The sequence below is a fragment of the Hyperoodon ampullatus genome, assembly GCF_949752795.1.
Source record: "Hyperoodon ampullatus genome assembly, chromosome: 15".
NCBI lineage: Eukaryota > Metazoa > Chordata > Mammalia > Artiodactyla > Ziphiidae > Hyperoodon > Hyperoodon ampullatus.
The window spans coordinates 18,197,946-18,218,312 of NC_136928.1; the positions used below are offsets into that span (position 1 = coordinate 18,197,946).

The following is a 20,367-nucleotide window of genomic DNA, read 5'->3' on the forward strand; positions in this document are numbered from 1 at the left end:
TTAGGTCCCATTTGTTTATTTTTGGTTTTATTTCCATTTCTCTAGGAGGTGGGTCGAAAAGGATCTTGCTGTGATTTATGTCACAGAGTGTTCTGCCTATGTTTTCCTCTAAGAGTTTTATTTGTAACCTGGATGGTATATACTACGGTAACATAGAACGAAATGGCAAACCTTCTACTAAGTGTACCTTCTATTTAAGCATGTACCTCCTGAGCATGCTAAAACTGAGTACTACTGAACAGGATGTGACAATGGAACTTGTTCTTTGTCTTTTGATTTAGAACAACAGATGCCATATAATCAAAGGGAGGCACACCTAGGCAGGGCAGAGCTCACATCCAGGGGCTCAACAAGCCTTTTATGACCTTTTGCTCTACACTCATCAGAAGCCCCGAAAGAGAATTTCGTTGGAGAAAGTAGCTGTAATACTGCTACATTTGCCTCCCCCATCTGAAGTGAGGGAGGGGAAGGGAGACGGTTTTTCCTCACCTCAAGCTCAAGTAAGAAGGCTTTTAAAACAGCCCCCATCCCACACCCACACATACCCCAACAGCCCTTGGGGGACTTTATATTTGCTCTGGGAGTTTGGGAATACCTAACACAAGCCTGAGAAACTCCACAGGGGCGTTGGCTGACTTGAGTGGCCAGGGTGGCAGCACAGAAGACTGTGATGGCTATGGACTCCACTCCCATCTACAGAGACTAACTATACCATTGGATGCAGAAGCCAGGTTGGGGCAAGAACAGGCAAAGAAGTGAGGTCGTTTAGACTGGAAGAGGGGCATCACCCTCATCAAAGCAGCTACAGGTGGACATTTACAGTCAGGAAAATCTATTTGGAACCATTAAAGAACCCTGTGAAAGAAAGAATATTCTTTCTCTCCTAGAGAGAGAGAGAGAGAGAGAGAGAGAGAGAAAGAGAAAGAGAAAGAGAGAGAGACGCTGTTGGGGTATGTGTGGGTGTGGGATGGGGGCTGTTTAAAAGCCTTCTTACTTGAGCTTGAGGTGAGGAAAAACCGTCTCCCTTCCCCTCCCTCACTTCAGATGGGGGAGGCAAATGTAGCAGTATTACAGCTACTTTCTCCAACGAAAGTCTCTTTCGGGGCTTCTGATGAGTGTCGAGCAAAAGGTCATAACCCAAAGGAGCACCAGTGCCAGCTCACAAGGACCACCAAGTGTGACCTCTTTTTCCCCTCACCCCTCTTTTGTCACCCTTAGCTCTAGTGGAACCAGAAACCTCAAGTGAAAAACAGAAAAGCACAAGCCAGTGAAATAGAGAAGGAACAGCCATGCCCCTCAGTCCTTCCTAGGATTCCAGCTTGTAGGAAACCCAAGTTGGGGGAAAGAAATCTTTAACGTTAAATGAAGTTCAGAGCTTTGACGATGCCTTGTGACTGGGCGCTTTAATTACTGAAGTGAAACATTTTGTCACTAAGAGTGACTAGAGAACTTTAAAATCATTGAGTAGTATCTGGAAAAGCCATGGGAGATACTGAGATTTCATTCAGCAGCAGGGAGAGAAGTAGCTCGTGAAAGGGGTTTCAAGAGAAAATGAGGGACTTCCCTGGGGGTGCAGTGGTTAAGAATCTGTCTGCCAATGCAGGGGATACGGGTTCGAGCCCTGGTCCGGGAAGATCCCACATGCCGCAGAGCAACTAAGCCCATGCACCACAACTACGGAGCCCGCACTTTAGAGCCCGCGAGCCACAACTACTGAAGCCCACGTGCCTAGAGCCCACGCTCTGCAACAAGAAGCCATCGCCATGAGAAGCCCGCGCACCGCAACGAAGAGCAGCCCCCGCTCGCGGCAACTGGAGAAAGCCCATGCGCAGCGACAAAGACCCAACACAGCCAAGAATAAATAAATTAATTAAATTAAATTTAAAAAGAGAGAAAATGAAGGGAAAACATTGCTGTATGTTTGCATGCTATGGAGCACCTCTTGGATATAACAGTTGCTTACTGAGGCAATACACACGATGTAAAATTTACCATTTTTACGTACGTGGTTCAGTGGCCTTAAGTATATATTTGCGTTCTTGTACAACCCTAACCAGCACAACTTCTTCATCTTTCCAAGCTCAAACTCCCTACCTGTTAAATAGTACATAATGGTTGCCTTTTAATCAGTAAATAAAGGAACTTGGCATAAGGCCAGGCTTTAGCATTTACTACATGCTTTTGGGCCTGTTTTACTTTATCTATTCCATTTCTGATACTCTTATTTTTGTGTGTGAAGATCTGAGTTTTTGACTACATCATACTCCTTCTGCCTAAAGAACTTCCTTTACCATTTCTTGTCTGGTTGATCTGATAATGAATTCCCATGGTTTTTATTTGCCTGGAAAACTATTTCTCTTTAGCTTTTGAAGAATATTTTTGTTGAGAATTCTGGGTTGAGGTTCCCCCCCCAACCCGTTTCACACTTTAAAGATGTATTCTGTTGTCTTACTGCTTGCCCGGCTACCACTGAAAAGTCTGTCATTCTTATCCTGGTCCCTCTGTTGGTAAAGTGTCTTTTTTTTCTCTGGTTGACTTCAAGATTGTCTGTCTTTGGTTTTCAGCAGTTTGAATATGATATACATCAGGGTGTGTGTGTGATTGTGTGCATGTGTGTGTGTGTTGGTATTTATCTTGCCAAGTATTCTCTGAGCTTGACTTTCTGGGATATGTGGTTTGGTGTCTGTCACTAATTTTGGAAAATTCTTGGCCATTATTTCTTCTGCCCTGTTCTCTTTGTTTTTCCTAATTCTGGAATTTCAGTTACATGTGCTTGACCATTTAATATTATCCAACCAGTCTTGGATGCTCTGTTCTGTTTTTTTGTTGTTGTTGTTTTACACTGTTATCTCTTTGTTTTCAGCTTGAGTAATTTCTGTTGACTTATCTTCATGCTCATGGATTCTTTCTTCAACTGTGCCCAGCCTACTGATGAGCCCATTACAGACATTCTTCATCTCTTTTTTATTTATCAATTTTTTTCATGTGGTCATCTCTTATAGTTTCCATCACCCTAGTGAAGTTATCGGTGTGATCTTGCATGCTGTCTGCCTTTTCCTTAAGAGCCATTAATATGTTAATTGTAGCCAGTTAAGTTCCATGTCTGATAGTTCTAATATCTGTGTCTGGTTCTGATGACTGCTTTGTCCCTTCAGATTGTGCTTTTTCTTACCATTTTATAGGTCTCCTAATTTTCTGTTGAACACCAAACATGTTGTATAAGACAGCAGATTCTGAGGGAAGTATGTTCTGTTCTTGGAGATGAGAATGCCTTTCCTTCTGTTAGGTCTTCAGTGTGGAGGTTTGTGTTAATCTAATGAGGGGTCGGGCTGGAGGTGAATTTGCTCTCTGCTGGGCTATGAGTCTCCCCACTTGGCTTTGGGTCTTCTCTTTGCATAGCTCTCCCAGTTGTATCCCACTGTTCTTTTTACTCAGTGCTAGTCTGTGCAGTGGTTGGAGAGCTGGGGAAAGAATGTGGTCTCTGATGTTTTGATTAAGTCTTGGTGTTAGCTGGGCACTGTGAACATGAGTCTTGGTGGTGTAGCTTTCCTCCAGATGTAATGTAATGTTAGGAAGCACATATTCCTGACACTTCCCTAGGGGTAGAGCTTTTTGTTTTTTCTAAAACCCGCCCCCGCCCCCTGCCACAGACTCTGCTGATACAGTGGGTTTCCCACAGGGACTTGAGGATGCATTCTGGCTGCCCTTCCCCCTGAAGATTAAGGAATGACAGGGGACAAGGGTGTGCATTGTTTGGGTGATGGTTGCCATTCCTCTCCTCCAGCTATAGGGGGACCCACCAGGGCTCTCAGGCTGCAGTTTTGTGCCCTTCTTCCTGCAGATTAAGGTCTCTGATCAGTAGGAGAGATAGTGATGGGTCTGGGTGGAGGTTCAGCAGTGGCTACAATCTCCTTCCCCTAGCCAACACCACAGGTGAGGCTTCCCAGCCTGCTCCCAGGTCTTCCCTATGAGCACCTGGGGGAAGGAAAGCCTGCAAAAGGGTGCAAACTCCCCTGTGCTGGTGGTGCCCTCCTGTGAGCCCATGTTCACCTTTGCCAATCATACAAGTTTCTTCTAACTGGTTTACATGGCCTTGGGTGGTGTCCCTTACAAGCAAATGCTCAAGTCCTGTTTCTCCCTGAAGGTGCCTGTCTCCCTTCATATTTCAGGTTGTTTGCCTTGTGACCTCAGTTCTTTCATGGGTTTAATAAAAGTAGCTAATTTGCTCTTTTTTTTTTTTTCCTCTTGTAAGAGTGGAAGTGGTGCTCTCTCCAGCTCTCTACCTTCTGTAGCTCTGAGCTGAAACACTGCTGTTTTTAATAGCACTTTACCAAGTTGTGTGCAATCCTTAATCTCCTTTGAGCCATACAACCAGCCTGGGTCAACCACATGTTACTGCTGCCACAGGAGGAGAAGAAAATCCGTTAAAGGAGACTGGGATTGACATATATATATATATATATATTACTATGTATAAAATAGATAACTAATGAGAACCTGCTGTACAGCACAGGGAACTCTACTTAGTGCTCTGTGGTGACCTAAATGGGAAGGAACTCAAAAAAGAGGGGATATATGTATACATATGACTGTTAGTTTCTATGACAGTAGAAACTAACACAAGATTGTAAAACAACTATACCCCAATTAAAAAAAAAAAAAGAAAACTCACTACTGACTATGCTGAATATGCATGCCCAATTCTTCATTTTCAAGTAACCACAGGTATCATTATAAACTCCTAATTCACTCAAGAGTGGATTCCTAACAGATGTAAAAACAGTTTATAATTTTAGATGCCTTTGAGTTCCCATGAAGACATGAATTTTCTACATGTAAAATTCCAGCTCTTACTCATTTTTGGATGCTAGGGATCACTGACTTTTTTATAGTAATAACTCAAGGTGTTGAATATAAATAATTAACAAGTAATAAGTCCCGTACTTGAAATGATATAAAAGATGTCTTTAAAAATTGAATGAGTCAGTTTTTTTCATGAAGTTAGATTTTCAATAAATCATTCAAGTACTTACTGAGAATACTGCTGGGTGCTACAAAATCATACAGAAATGTAGGCAATCTCATTCTAATTGAAATTAAATCTGTATGTCAATGAAAAACAAAATATTGAAAAGATATAATCCTTCATACATGGTACAGGAATATCAACCCATTTCCTTTCTTGTGTCTTCTTTTAAGGCTCTATGTGGAAGCTGGGGATTTTCTCAACCGACCTCTTTGAAGACTTCCACTATTTTAATTCACTGTCCTTTCAAGCCCAAGCAGATTTCTGAGTCTTACTCTGCTCTCCTCAGTTGGATAAGTCTTAACGTGGGAAGGACTTAGATTTAAGTAGGAGGGTTCTATGTCATTTGCCAATAAGCAAGACAGCTGTTCCAAGCAATCTACCAAGTTTATTTCAATGTGAAAATACTCCTATAAGTTAGAAGCTATGCATATTTTTTAATCCTTTGTGAGCTCTTAAAAGGAATCTTTAGAAACATAGTAGACTAGAACATATATTATAAAAACTACTTTGCCTGGGTAATCTGATTCATAATTAGGCATACTTGGTATAACCATATACTTGTAAAAGCAACTAACAGGCATAAATTGACATATATGAACGTAGTTTAGAATAATTAAGAAGGCAAAGAAGTTTAAATACGCACTTCAACTGTACTTAAAGAGATAAAACGCCATCAACCACCTAACAAACAATGTTCCACCAGGGGGTGTAGTCTGCATTTATTCCCCTTGCAGCTGCTTTGCTTAATGTGCGCACCTGAACAGTTGTACAAAAAAAATGATATTTTTGTAAAGTGATTTATAATGTCCCACTGGCTTTCATTTTTATTCCAAGGAAGCATTGTCTTTATATTTTATCGTTTGTCAAATCAAACTCAAAATGATTCCAACACTCTTGTTTTCTAGTAATGCTAAGTTGTAAAATAGCTGTAAGCAGATATCTAGATTCTAGATATCTAGGGGAATTTGCTATTAATCCTAGGTTAATCCTTTCCTGTAGGCAGGAGTCCTTTAGCAAAACAATGATTTCTTAGCAAAAAAGAGCTAATCTCGCAAATATTCTACAACCGGATTTTACAGACTGAGATTTCCTTAAGTGAACCTCATCTCCAACAAGTCTGAAAATACTTGATTACCCTAATGAGAATAATGGCAGCTAACAGTCATCAGTTCCAAAATGAAAGGTTGATTTTAATCACAGATTTGCAAGATTGGTTTACCTCCAGAACTGCGTTTGATGAATGAAAACATTTGGTTAGGCATGTTGACTTACGAAGATGTTTGTATCCACAAATTTATCTGGCAACAGATGTTCCAGCCATATCAAATAATGAACAAGAACAATAGCTTTCTTCTTTGCAAACTGTGCACTGTACTGAAATCTCTGTTGACTCAATGCTACCAAGCTGGTCAGCGGTAGAGCCGTTGTCAAACAGAGTGTCTGAGGCAAGAACTCCAGCTGCAGTGAAAATTCACACCTGTGCAGTCAGGGGTGTGGGCTGCGGCCACCTGGACCTCTCTGTGCCTCTGACTCTACATTTCCACCCACCCCCCTCCTGGGGAGGAGGACAGTGTGGACTATTGGGGCTCTTACGAAGGGTAATATGAGCAGGTGGTGTCAGTAACATGGAGCTTTATGGAAGGTAGCAAAACACAGGCTGATGCAGAAGAAGCTGGCACTTCAAGATGTACTACCAGTAACTAGGTTACACGTGAATACACGCTCAAGACCAATTTGTAAGGAATTATCAAAGGTACTTGTGTGCTCACTGTGCACCCCTTATGCCACACCGCAGGCATCAATGCTCAGTCTAACTCCTCAGAAACGCTGTGTGGCTTCTAAAGCAACAACTGCAGCCATGAGCATCCTTTCCTATCCTCAAGGCCGTGAGAAAGAGGTGGTACAAACACAAGAGTCCTGATGCATCCCCACAAGAAGAATGTGCCTAGTCTTATGTACTGAAAATATTCAGCCTTTTAAAAATATCACTCTGGTTTATGAACTTTAGGCTCTGGACTCTGGATTTTAAACCTCAACCATGTCTCTTATTTACTATGTGTTCCCCTCCCCTCATCTCAGTTTCCTGCTCTGGAAGATGAGGATGACATCATCTAGAGTTAGAGTGAGGATTAAAGGAGATAACAGACATCGAGGGCACAGAAAGCCATCAATGCGTGTTAAGCCATGCTATCATTATTGCTTCTGTTGCTTTAATTCATGGAGTTTGCTCTAGTCCAGGGAGACTATTCAGATCCCTGCACCTCAAAGAAAGGGGGGCTATCACACAATATTGCTTTGATGGGCTCTTTATCGTTTTTAGTGATAAAAGGTCCAGCACACATCCTTCTAGGGACTGTGAGTTTTCCCAGTGCTGCTAAGACCTTGGGGGTGGGGGTTGAATGGGGCATAAGAATGCATTTAAAAAATGCTCCAATCAAAATTATTGCCAATCTGATCTCGGAAACATTTGTTCTAATGCACTAAGTATTCTGCCCACTGCTTTTTCTTTCCATTTTCCTCCATTTGCATGTGCTTGGCTTTTGATGTGGCATACACTTTAAAAATACACTATTAAGCAGACAGGCCTGTCACCCCTGGAGGTAGCACTCTGTCCCCCACTTATTCTTAACAAATCTCCTTTTGTGCTCTTTTGTGCTGAAGTGATTAATCATTTCAACTATCCAAGGGTTGCTGATGATCTTTCTAGATGATTCCAGTTACCATGAGTCCTCCCCTCCCCCCATCACCATCTACACTGTTTTGAACCTGTTGGGAATCTGCTCTTGAGTCTGTATTCATGTCACAGTGATCTCCTGATTTCATACAACAATAACCAGCAAGCGTCCAAAAGAACTCAGTGTTCATTTCTTGCCTCTTTCCAGAGTCTGGGGTTGGGGTTGCGGGTGGAGGGCTGAGTGAGAGACTTCATTGAAAAAACCAAGGAAATAGAAAGTGAAAAGGTCAGAATGATCAATGCTCATTTTGCAGCCCAGAGGGGAGGTTTTACTCTCACTGGAGGAAACCTCTCGTGACACCATCTTCTTCATGCATCATGGCCGCATTTTCTTTCTCCCTTTTTCTCTTTCTCCCTAGTTTATCTGCAGCTGAGTTTTCAAATGGCTTTCCTGTTTGAAGCTGGGTAAAAGACTGTCATTTGGTTTCCAGAGAAGCAGCCTGGGTAGGTTTTGGGGGATTCGGTCATTTTTCAGAAGCTGTACTAACATTTTTAGCTAACTTGAAAGGTTCTATTTTTAAAAGCCTGTCCTGTCAGCATATGCTCAAGGACTTTCATTTTTATAATATTACTTTTTAAAAATACTTTGCGTATTCAAACTCAGATATTAATATATCTTGAATATATTAACTTTTCTCTTGGGCTTATCGTACTAAACTGTTGCCAAGTTGGAAAATAAAAAGTAACCACTTACAATAATCTATATTCTACAAAGAAAACAGTAGGATTTATTTTAATCAATATTTTATCATATCCTTGATTCATGTTTGCCCTTATAGATTATATTTTATTAAAAATAGTATGTTTACCAAAAAAAGTGCTCTTTAATTATATAAAATAAAATATCTCCCAATTGCAAAAAAATAAAAAAATAAGAAAAATAAATAAAAGCCTATCATTCCCTCTCCCCAACCCAGAGAGACACTGTTAAACTGAATTCAAAAACATGTTTAAAAACTGACCAAAAATGCTGTGAGATCACAAGTTATTGCCAGAGAAGGGGAGGCTAAAATGATTCATAAAGTAAGCATGCAGATATAAATATATCGATACTGTTAAATTAATATAGAATCCCAGGGTGATTTTTAGAAAATATGTACTTTATATGCAAAAATAAATCTATATTTGAGATTATTAAAAAGATATTTACAAGTAGCTGAGGCATACAGTTTTAAATTAATGCATAATATGTCAATAATAAGCATGCTGATCTTAGGATTTTTAATCACGTTTCAGAAGCCTAATCAATGCTCATAAAAAAACTTTTTTTAAAAAAAAAGGAGAATATAAAATTTTTAGTATTTTTAATTCTACCGAACCACAGACCTCTCATTATTTAGGATTACAATAAAAAATAAGGCATTAAAATGAAAACATTGTAATGAAAAAGTTGTAATAATAAACAGCAAACTGCCCATGGGTTACAACGCCTGTAACTTTTTAGGAAATTGAGGGGAGAGAGAAAGATATACTTTTGCATAAATAGGTACACCTTTTTAGTGGGAGGAAAGAGAGAGGGAGAAGCTGTAAGAAATAAATCAGCTAGTGTCAGGATATGACATTATTTTCCAGCCCAATACTGCAATCCCCCCTTATCCATGGGGTATATATTCTAAGACCCCCCAGTGGGTGCCTGAAACCACAAGTAGCACCAAACCCTACACACATTGTTTTTTCCTATATATACATACCTAGGATAAAGTTTAATTTATAAATTAGGCACAGTCAGAGAATAGCAGAACTGCCAGCATCACTACTCTTGCACTTTGGGGCCATTCTTAAGTAAAATAAGAGCCACTTGAACACAGTACTGAGAGAGATATCGAGATGCACGGGATACGCTGGACAAAGAGATGGTTCTCATCCCAGGTGGGATGGAGCAAGATGGCACAAGATTTCATCACCCTGCCTCAGAATAGCATATGATTTAAAACTTATGAATTATTTCTGGAATTTCCTATTTAACATTTTCAGACCTCAGTTGACCATGGGTAACTGCAACTTCGGATAAAAGAGGACTACTGTATCTGGAGAGACAGGAAGAGGTGTACTTTTCCTAATTTATCAGCAGGACTAAAGGTGTTGAGGAAGCAGGCCAAGCATAGCGATTCTCCAGAACTTCTGGGCTACATGTGGGCCCAGGAATGGAGCCATGTGCAAATGGGAAAATGCCTCATGTGCAAAAACCAGTTAATTTAGGAGCCTAAAGAATGCCAAAACTGGATTACCATTCTGAAATTGTGGGCTGTGTGTGTGGACAGCTTTCAAAATCAGAACAAAACCACCTGTAGATAAATACGGGCACATGTTCTAAAAGTCATGAAAAACGTCCTGAGTTTCAACCCCTACGTTTTTAAAATACTTACATCTCATTGCATCCAACAACCATTAAAAACACACAAACTGCATAACTATAAACCAAATATATCAGAATTTATAAAACAGCATATAAATGAAATGGCAAAAGAATAATCAGGTTTCTAAGTTTTTTCCATTATAATGATCTAAATAATTATGAGTGTAAGAACTACAGGTAATTATGTCTTACTTAAAAGATATGATTAATATCTAGATAGATGTTCTAATTTTTCAAGGCCTGTATCTTGTCAATCCTCAAATTATCATTTTCAATCTTAGAAATTATTTTTAACTTTCCTGTATGTGTACAATAGTAATTTTCAGCAAATCTGTGTAATTTCACAACCCTCCATTTGAAAAAAGAGAACACCATGTGTGGTTTTCATGACAATAAGTACAATTTTAAAATGTATGTCTTGAGTTGATAACTTTGGGTAATTGTTCCAAGAACTGCTTTACATGTAGCATATTAGCAGTGGAAATAGCTTTGACTTCCCTCCCTCGATTACATGAGCAGCAATATGGTAATTAACCAAATTATCCCTGCAAATTTATTATCTTGATTTCTTCAACTTGTACATTACATTCATTAGCTATCAAAATGGAAAACTCAGTTTCATGAAAGATAATCAGACTACAAGTGGCAGATACAAAAGGTCTGAGCTTTTCTGGCGTGGATACCAGCAGTAGCTGGGGATGCCTTTTCACTTCCAACCCTCAGGAGTTATTAGGTGAACTCTCATCTCTCTTGAATTTGTGCGAAATGTAGAATGTTCTAATGCTCCCAGCTAACCCAACAATCTTGGCCATCCTTGGAGAGCTTATGTTTCAGGGGGACAGCACCTCAATCTTTTTTTGTTGGAGGACTGGAAGGACAACAGGGTGGAGAGGAAAAACAGACATGGAGCAAAAGGTCAAAGGCATTCATTCATTATTCCTCATCCATTTATTCAGCATTAATTAAACACCCATTACATGCCAGGCAGTTTGACAGCCCCTGGAGATGGATGGTAAGAGCCTAATGGGGCTTAAGAAAGACAATTATGACTCAGTACAATAAGTGCTATGATAAAAGTAAAGGGTACTTGGGGAATATAGAACAAGAGCATCTAACTCAGACTCTGGCAATCAGGAAGGCTTCCTGGAGGGAGTGACATCTTAAGTGAGGCTTGGAAGATAAGCAAGAAACAGTCGGGTGTTCGGGGTCAGGGGTAGACAGAGCGTGCTCTGGGGTTAGGGAAGAGCATGAGTGAAGCTCGGAGGTGAGGGAGAGAGCTGTGGTGCCGCTCCTGCAGAAGGCATGTACAGAGTGAGAGGTGGGCAGGGGTGAGAGATGAGGCTGGAACACCACTGGGGCCAGAGCACGTGTGGCTCTGCAGAGGACCTCCAAGAATCTGACTGTGTCTTGAGCCCAGTCTCACTATCTCTTTGCTCAGTGGATGCACCTTGCAAGGCTAAAGCAACAGAAAACGTTTAAAATCAAGTATATTTAATGCCTCAGTCCTCTAACGTAGTGCTGAAGTTCTCCAAGTTTCTTCATGAGAAATGGGGAAGGTGTGCCTTTGACCTTGCTGGAAACCCTGCCCATGGTGCAGTCTGGCTACTGACATGCTTCCCTTGTCCCAGCCTGGGCACAGCAGGAGGCACAGGGCACTATGAGCTCCATGATGGCCTGTGGCATCCAGCTGTTGTTAACACTATGTGTGGACCTCCTCCTGTCGTCCAGTCGGCACCTTCACAGTAAGATACTGACAAACACCCATGCAAAGATATTGACTGCGGTATCAGGACTCTCCCTTGACTATGAGGGCAGAGAGTACATTCCCACAGAATATATGCTGCTTGGGCTGCTAACATCCCCTTGGTCTTCCACACCCCTGGTTCTGTAAATGCCTCTGTGATGTCTAAGCACGTGCATCAGAAGGAGAGACAGGTAAAAACAGAGAGGCAAAGCCATTCACTCCCAATGGGAGCTTCCAGACCTCCACGGTCCCTTTGGCCATCAGCCCAAAGCCTCTGGGCTCGGAACAGATTCTGAATTAGAGTATTCTCGCCCCACCTCTGTTACAAACTGGACACCTCCAGAGTCATCACAAAGCCTACAAAGTGTAGCCAAATGGCCCTGAAACAAGCAGCAGGCTGCTGCATACCCCTTACAGGCACCAGGATGCTCCTGGAAGAGAAATGGAGTCATTTAAGTAGGGCTTTTGGTTTCAGCCAAAAGGACAAATATAACAACATCTAGTAACAGTGCACCTACAGATGTAAAATAAGATATAAATTGTGTTACTGCTGTCTCTATCCATCCAAGTGGCCAACTGCAATAAAGAAAAATCAAAACAAAACACTACCAAGTGAAACTCGTTTATCTTAGATAAAACATGTAGCTTTTGCTTGGTGAATTTCTCTAGACTTCCACCAGGTTTACTTTTGCTTTGATTCGATTTTATTATGACAAGTAATGGGATATATAAACGGGCTCCTCTACATTTATACCTGGATTGATTTTGCCATTTGTGGGCTTCATTTTGTCATGAATAAAATCTTTACTACTTGAAACAAATGAGATAATTTATTTAAAAAAAAAAAAAAAAAACATGAGGCAGGAAACGCCTGTCTGGTCTGAAACGGGAGATTTGACCTAGGTCCAGCTCTGCAAACGACCCAAACAGATCACTTAAAACAAGTTGTCCCTTTGTTCTCTGTCTTCTCCGAGTGGCTAATATATTTTCATGTGGGTTACAGAGCATGTAGACATTTAAGCACAAGGTTTCTCTTGGCTCACCATCCAGGGTCTCAACATGAGAGGCGGCCATGATGATGTGCGTTCCATGGGATGGTAACCTCAACTCTCTCCTCACTCACAGATCTCCCAGCATCACAACTGGAAATCTTGCCTAGGAGGCTCCTTAGTTTCTAGAAAACCAAGGAAAAGGAGTTCCCTCTGTCTGCTGGAAATCTGTTCAATTATAGTGTCAGGAAATTGGTTTGGGTCTCCAGAATTTAAACAAGTTCCAGTTACTCCTTTCATATCAACAGAAAGGCAACTCTAGGTAAATATTCGCCATGAATATTTCACAGGAAATTGGAAGTAAATTAGTGACTAAAGATGAAAGCCAAGAAGATAATCTGCTCAGATGTTGCACTGAGATTGTCTCTAAATTCATCCTTTAAATCCAAACCAGATCTCAAAACACTGGTCTCTTACGACAAAGGCTCCCTACGTTATGAGGAATGCCCGGCAATAAACACCATCTAGAGCTGTGTGACATAAAATCTGTGCATTCTAGATTCCAGCCCTGCACAACCCCATTAAGTTGTAAATGGATTTTATTTGCTGAACAAATGTTAATGCCATTCTACGTTAATGGATAATGCTAGGAAAAGCACCTAAGTATTACAGCACTGGAGCCTTTAGGGATGAAATACAGTGTAACAGAAAACTGTCTGTTACAAACATATGTCAGCGATGAGGGCTCCCAGCCCTTAGTGCCCATCTCCTAAATGAACTTTGCAGTAATACACAGATTTACTAGGTCCCAGGATTGAAATTCTCTGAGTGACGATAAAAAATAATTATACTGGAGAACATAATGTAATATTCAAATGACTTGAAAACAGTCACCTCAGCAAAAATAAGAGATGGGGGAGGAAAAAGAAGTTCAAAGGTGAGATTGCTGATGATGGCCATAAAATCTCCGTAAGTTCAAGTGCATACTTGAACGCATGATCGGGCACTTTCAGATCATACACACATGGGAACGGGAAACCTCCCTTTTACAGCAAAATGTCCGAGTGGTTTCATGAATGAGCTGGTGGGGGGGGCTTCTTGCTTTAATAAGACAGCACAGCAGGTTAGAGAGAGGGCGTGCTGGTGCCACACGGTGCTGGTTAAAATCTCAGCTCTACCATGTGGTAGCTGTGTGCCCTTGGCTGTGTTTAGCCTCCCCTCGCCTCAGTTTCTTCCTCTGTAAAATGGGGATGATAATAGTTCCCAACTACACAGAAGGCAGTTGTGATGGTCCAATGAGAAAACACATGCAAGAAGCTTGGAAGAGTGTCCCAGATATAGTAAGTGCTCAATAAATGTTAGCCTATCCTCATTGGTGGTCGTGACTGTGTAGGAAATAAATGGAATGGAAATAAATGGAACGGAAACCACAGCCTTTCCTCACAAGAGGTCTCTAAACTCAGGGACTCCGTCCTCTCAGTTTTCTCCAGTCTGGACCCTGCCCCCTCTCCTCCACAGGAACAGCTCTCCATAAGGTCACCAACGACCTTCTTGTTGTCCAATCCATTGGGTGGCTTTTGAGCCTCATCTTTTCGTGTCCTCTCAGAAATTCTGCACCCTGTTGAATGGAAACTCTCTTTCCTTGAATCCTGTGACTTTTCACGGTCACAATGGTCTCTAGTCACTGCCTCTCATGTTCGTTTGCCAGTGGCTCTTCCTCCCTTCCCTGCCCCTGAAATGGTGGAATGTAGGCTCTCACTGCTTCTCGGCCTCAAGTCTCTCTCCAGGCAAATGTACCCATTCCTATGGTTTTACTACCAATGTGCTAATTCATCCAAAACGCTGGCCTGCAGCTCAGACCTCTGTTCTGAGTTTCTCTACATTCTCCTCGTCTACTTGAACATCACAAAGGCACCTCTAACTCAGCACGTCTGAAAATTAACAGAGGACGTCCTCTTCTCCCCCACCCAGCACAGCATCTGCTTCAATCTTCCCGTGTCTCCACCAAGCATCCCTCACTTGGAACCTGCATCAGCCTCCCATTCCTCTTCCTTCTTCCCTTCAAGCCACTCCTCACAGCAGCCAGAATGGTGCATCTACACTGCCAATCTGATCACATCACTCCCAGCTCCAATCCTTCGCCGGTTCCCCTGTGCTTAGAGGCTCTCGAATGCGGCTGAGAAAGCACAGCATGACTGGCCGCTCTTGCCTGGCTTTTCCCACCTGCTCTCCAGCCACGCGGGCCTTCTCTTTTCCTTCCCGGGCCTTTAACAAGCTGAGCTCTTCATTCCCTCTGCTTGGAAGCTTCACCATTTTCCTTAGGTTGCTTTCCTACTCACCCTCCAGCTCTTAGTTCAAGGGCTTCTTCCTCAGGGAAGTAGTTCTTGACCCCAAATTTGGTAATGGACCCTAGAGTAAGCGCTCATAAAACCCTGAGTATTTACCACAATTCACATTATACATTTATTTATGAGATTAAAAAAAAAAAAAACTTAGTACCTATCTCTTCCAGCACATTGTCGGGTCCCAAAGGGCCAGGGGTCACGTCTCTCTGACCCACCACTGTTTCCAGTACCTCCCACATGGAAAGGGCATGCAAACACTTGTCCAACGACCACCTCCATTTTCATTATTTCCAGGTATTTTTCATGACCCTGATCTTCCTCCACAACGAGAGAGAGCCTTTTTAAAACAAGATGGCTGCAAGTAGTAAGTACCTCTGGTGACCCTGATGACATCAGGTTTACCTGAGCTGATTCCAAGGGGAGAGACACCGGTAAGGAAAACTGGGCTCCACAGAGATGATTCACAGGAACCGAGCATTAAAAAGGCCAATACATCTTGTCCGTGATTTATAGCAAAGGGAATCTGGGAGCCATCACAATGATACTCATCATTCTCCTTTGGAGGATTCTTTTACTCACTCACTCATTTATTTATTCATTCCACAAAATCGTGAATTCAAAATTCCAAACATTAGGGCCACCGTGTGGGAAGAATACTGATGTGTGACAGAGACACAACAAATCCAACAGGCTGTAACTGAGAAGGCGCCCTGCGCTTGTGTTTGCAGGAGAGGAGATGCTTACGATAAGAGGGGAAGACGATCCTGGGGCTGCCTGGGGTGAGAGGCAGGTGACAGCCAGAAAAACATTCCAGGCAAAACTGGGAACACAGACGTGATCCTCTAGGAGCTCCTGAAGTTAGAGCAACTACTAACACCTCAGACTGCCAGGTGAGGGGAGAGAAAGATGCTCATACGACAGCACCAGCACCACCATCACTTCCCAGTCTATACCATATCCTCTTTGGAACACTCCTCACTAGCTCTGGGAAGTGTGGAACTCAGAGCTCAGCTGTCTTCCGATGAAGGCAGCATCCCCCCTACCCTTGACCCTGCACGTACACATAAATCAATTCTCTCATTGGTCCAAACTTTCCCTCTTGTTCCACGCCTGATTCAAGGCGGGCAGGGGTCGCACCCGTGGTGTGATGGATTCGGGGTCAGTATCATGGGAAGGTAGGAGAGTGGGGCCGGGGTGCCAGGCTCTCATCAGCTCTCTTAAGAAAAAAATAAATAATGCTTTAAACTCTTGACTACAGCATTCAGTTTTATTTGAAGTGAATTTTGCACCATCTAAAGCAGGGGTCCCCAACCCCCGGGCCACAGACTGGCACTGCTCCGTGGCTGTTAGGAACCTGGCCACACAGCAGGAGGTGAGCGGCGGGCGAGCAAGCGAAGCTTGATCTGTATTTACAGCCGCTCCCCATCGCTCACGTTACCGCCTGAGCTCCGCCTCCTGTGAGCATTACGGTGAGTTGTATAATCATTTCATTATATATTACTATGTAATAATAATAGAAATAAAGTGCACAATAAACGTAATGCGCTTGAATCATCCCAAAACCATGCCCCCACCCCCGTGGAAAAATGCCTTCCACAAAACCAGTCCCTGGTGCCGAAAAGGCTGTGGACTGCTTCTCTAAAGTATATCGTTTTGGTATGAGAAACACTCAAGCTCTTTATAAACTTCAAGCCCTGCTTAGAATATAGAACAGAAAGGTCAAACAACAGAGTTCTTCCATATCCTCAGAAAGATAAGAAAGGATGAGAAGGGGCAGGATTTTTTAAACATAAACAGAGAAACCAAAGAGGGGATTGGTGTGTTGTGGTGTTATCATTCTGCAGATATAAACACCATAACCAATCAAAGGGAGATGGCCTGAACGTTGAACATTGGGACCCCAAACATGAAAGTATGTTAAAAGAGAAAAATAGGAAAGGTACGTCTGCATTTTACACTATCTGTGTTTAACCTGAAACAAGGCCCCAAGATACAGATACTGTAGATGTAAAATACAACACGTATTTTATTCAACATATACTTAAATGCCAGAAATGAAGCTACCACACTTTGACAACTGCTTTCTATATAAATCTCTGCCAGAAAAACAAAAATCATTATGAATTCATCAAATCAAACTTCAATGAATTAGTTTAATCAATTTGAGAGTGAAAAAATTTATTTATGAAATAATGCTTTCCAGGAAGAAATAAAAATCCTACCACTGAAAACAATTGGATGGTTAATGTAAAATGTTAAACCACATAACCATATGACGGTAATCCACTAGCAATTCAAGAAAAAGTGTGTAGGATGCCCAAAAGTTACAAACATATTAAAATAAAGTTTTTCTTTTTCTTTATAGAGAATTGCCACACCATCTGGTCTGATTTGCCTTGGTGGTTTGCCCAGTGTAATATCAGCTTTCTGACAGCTATAAATTATTAGGTTATTCCGATGAAAAATATGATTGAAGACAAAATATAGGTTGAAGAGGACATCCTGATTATAAGTTTGAGTACTCAGGAGAACACTAATATGGCAGAACAGCCCAGCCTAAGTGCATCTGCGCATGAAACTAGTTCACAGAGGCTGTGCACGTGAGATGATGATGATGAAAAGAACAGGCTTACAGAGAGTAACAGGCAAAATAATAACACGCAAAACAATATAGAAATAGATCTTCAACACTGAGCATCACCTCTTTGTCAGAGTGCTTCTGATTCTAATTAAGTTTGGGAGAAAAATAACCAGGCAACCCCTGCCTGACTGGAACGCACAGACTATTGAAAGATGCTTTTAAATAGCAGGGTGACAAATGGGGGCATGCAAATGTGAACACAATCATATTTTTCATCTCAACTCTGTTGCTCTGTCTTCCAGCTGATCCCTTTAATACAGTGTCACCTCAGCCTGCGCAAAGGGACCAGATTAAGGTGTAGCTCCTAGGTTTCTAAAGGAAGCTTTAGAAGTTGTTTTGTAAAGTACTATTATTTAGGCAACTTAGGTGATTACCCTCAGAAAGGGTAAAGATCAAACAACACATGAACCATGGGCTCGCTTTGACACTGCAGCTGCACCTCCTTCTATCTGGAATCTATGTCCACCAGTTGGTAAGATTTGTAAAAGAATATCCTTACCCGAATTATTTCTTCAACACAGCTGTTGGTTTCTCCAGATCTACTCTCCTGCAAGCAAAGGGAAAAAAACATTAAGCCAGATCGAACAGACTTAGGGTTGCAGAGAAGAAATGATACCTAAGCCTCCAAATGTAATAGAGTTTGGACAGGGGGCCTTGCCTAAAGTAGGACATACAGATAAGCTCCCTTCCTTAATGGGACAACTCCAATCAAGGCAGTGACCACCCTCCCTTCCCCACTGCTGCCCCGTGGACAGGGCGGCCGGGAGCATCGCGCACGCCCCAGGGTTGCAGCGCTGGGACCTCCCACCACGTCAACTCTAAGCAGGGAAGGCTCCTAGGAGTACAGCACATGACTGGCAGGTAGGAGCTCCATTCACCTTGGGTTCCATCAAAGTGTGGAAGGAAATGTGGCCTACACCACAAAGATGGAGCCGGTCCCCACACCAAATACATGCAATGGTCCTGCCGAATACAAGTGAAACTCTTGGTAGTTCTACCATCCTGAGAGCCTAGGTTTACCGGGTGATGGGCCAAAACCCAAAAGACCAAAAGGAGACACATTCTCCCAGCACTCCCAGGGTAGGCTGGGTGTCACACTCCAGAGCCACTGGTTCTGTAACCCATGCTGCCCTGTGCTGGGGAGATGGTATAGGCTCCAAGGAACGGTGGCTTCAGGTCACAGCCAACTCTGGGGACCATTTTCAGTTTCAGAGAGGCTGTGTGGTTACTGCTGGTAACGTACTCCCAGAGCACAGGAGGTAGTTTTGTGGGGACATGAAAGCAGCATTTGCTGGTAGAAGTGTCTACTGTGGTCTCAGCAAAATACTTCCCTGGCGTTTTTTTTAAAATTTTTTTTAAATTAATTTATTCATTTATGGCTATGTTGGGTCTTCATTTCTGTGCGAGGGCTTTCTCTAGTTGCGGCGAGCGGGGGCCACTCTTCATCACGGTGCGTGCACCTCTCACTATCGCGGCCTCTCTTGTTGCAGAGCACAGGCTCCAGACGCACAGGCTCAGTAGTTGTGGCTCACGGACCCAGTCGCTCTGCGGCATGTGGGATCTTCCCAGACCGGGACTCGAACCCGTGTCCCCTGCATCGGCAGGCAGACTCTCAACCACTGCGCCACCAGGGAAGCCCCCCTGGCTTTTTAATTCAATGACATTGACCATGACTCAGCATGACCTCCCAGCATGAGGCTTTCTTCGCTACATCTTCCCCAAGCCACTCTGCTTTCCTTCCCCCTCACGGTTCTCTCTCCCCCAGGAATGCTGATCTGCACCTTTTTCCTGGTTTTCCTGGTTCATTCCAAGTCATCCTTCAGAGGCAGGGCAACCGTGACTTCCTCAGAGCAGCATCCCTAGCCCTGGAATACTCATCCACGCAGCAGTTACTTCTTCTTCAGCACACTCACCACAACTGCAGTTCACAGATGGACCCTGGAATGATCTCTCCTCCCTCTAGGACAGACACTCCACCCACTCAGGGGCTCTGTGTCTTTCAGTGTGAATATCTGCCAGTGGGCGGCACAGGAAGAAATGGATGAACCTACCTCCTGCCCTTCCCAGGAATGTGAGCACCACAACCAGCTCCAGGACTTCTCAGTATTACAAAGGCTCTACCAGAAAGTGTACTTTCACACTCCCAGACCCCTGTGTGTGTCCCCCACCCGCTCTTCCTGGTAGTCGAGCATCCCATCAGAAATATTCCACCCTTCACGCTGGGTAAGAGGCCAAGGTGAATGCAAGTGTGTGAGGCTTGGAAAGGTCCCACAAGTGATTGAGATTTTTCCTACCCAGAAATAGAAGGTTTGTCCAAGGCTCCCAACAGAGGCTCAGAGAGTTTACATGACTTGCCCCAGGCCACAGAACAGCAAGTCTGGACCAGGAAACAGGACTCATCCTCAGTCATGTACATTTTCTCTTCCAGAAGCGTTCCCCAGTCCCAAAGGCTGTGCTTGAAATATATGCATTTCCTCAGCAAACCTGAGCTCATTTGTTTGTCAAATTACCAGAGTTTCTATGATGTTT

At 42.8% G+C, this 20,367-nt stretch overlaps 1 protein-coding gene across 2 annotated transcripts in view; it reads right to left on the minus strand.

The window, feature by feature from the left end:
* AFF3 (ALF transcription elongation factor 3) overlaps positions 1 to 20,367 on the minus strand; it is a gene marked incomplete at its 5' end in the record, with an annotated part of 565,770 nt that overhangs the window by 268,453 nt on the left and 276,950 nt on the right. For both annotated transcript variants that reach the window (XM_079720377.1, XM_079720376.1), the window contains one exon: positions 18,338 to 18,385. In XM_079720377.1, coding sequence (XP_079576503.1) covers positions 18,338 to 18,385 — 48 coding nt within the window. The remainder of the gene's footprint in view (positions 1 to 18,337; positions 18,386 to 20,367) is intronic.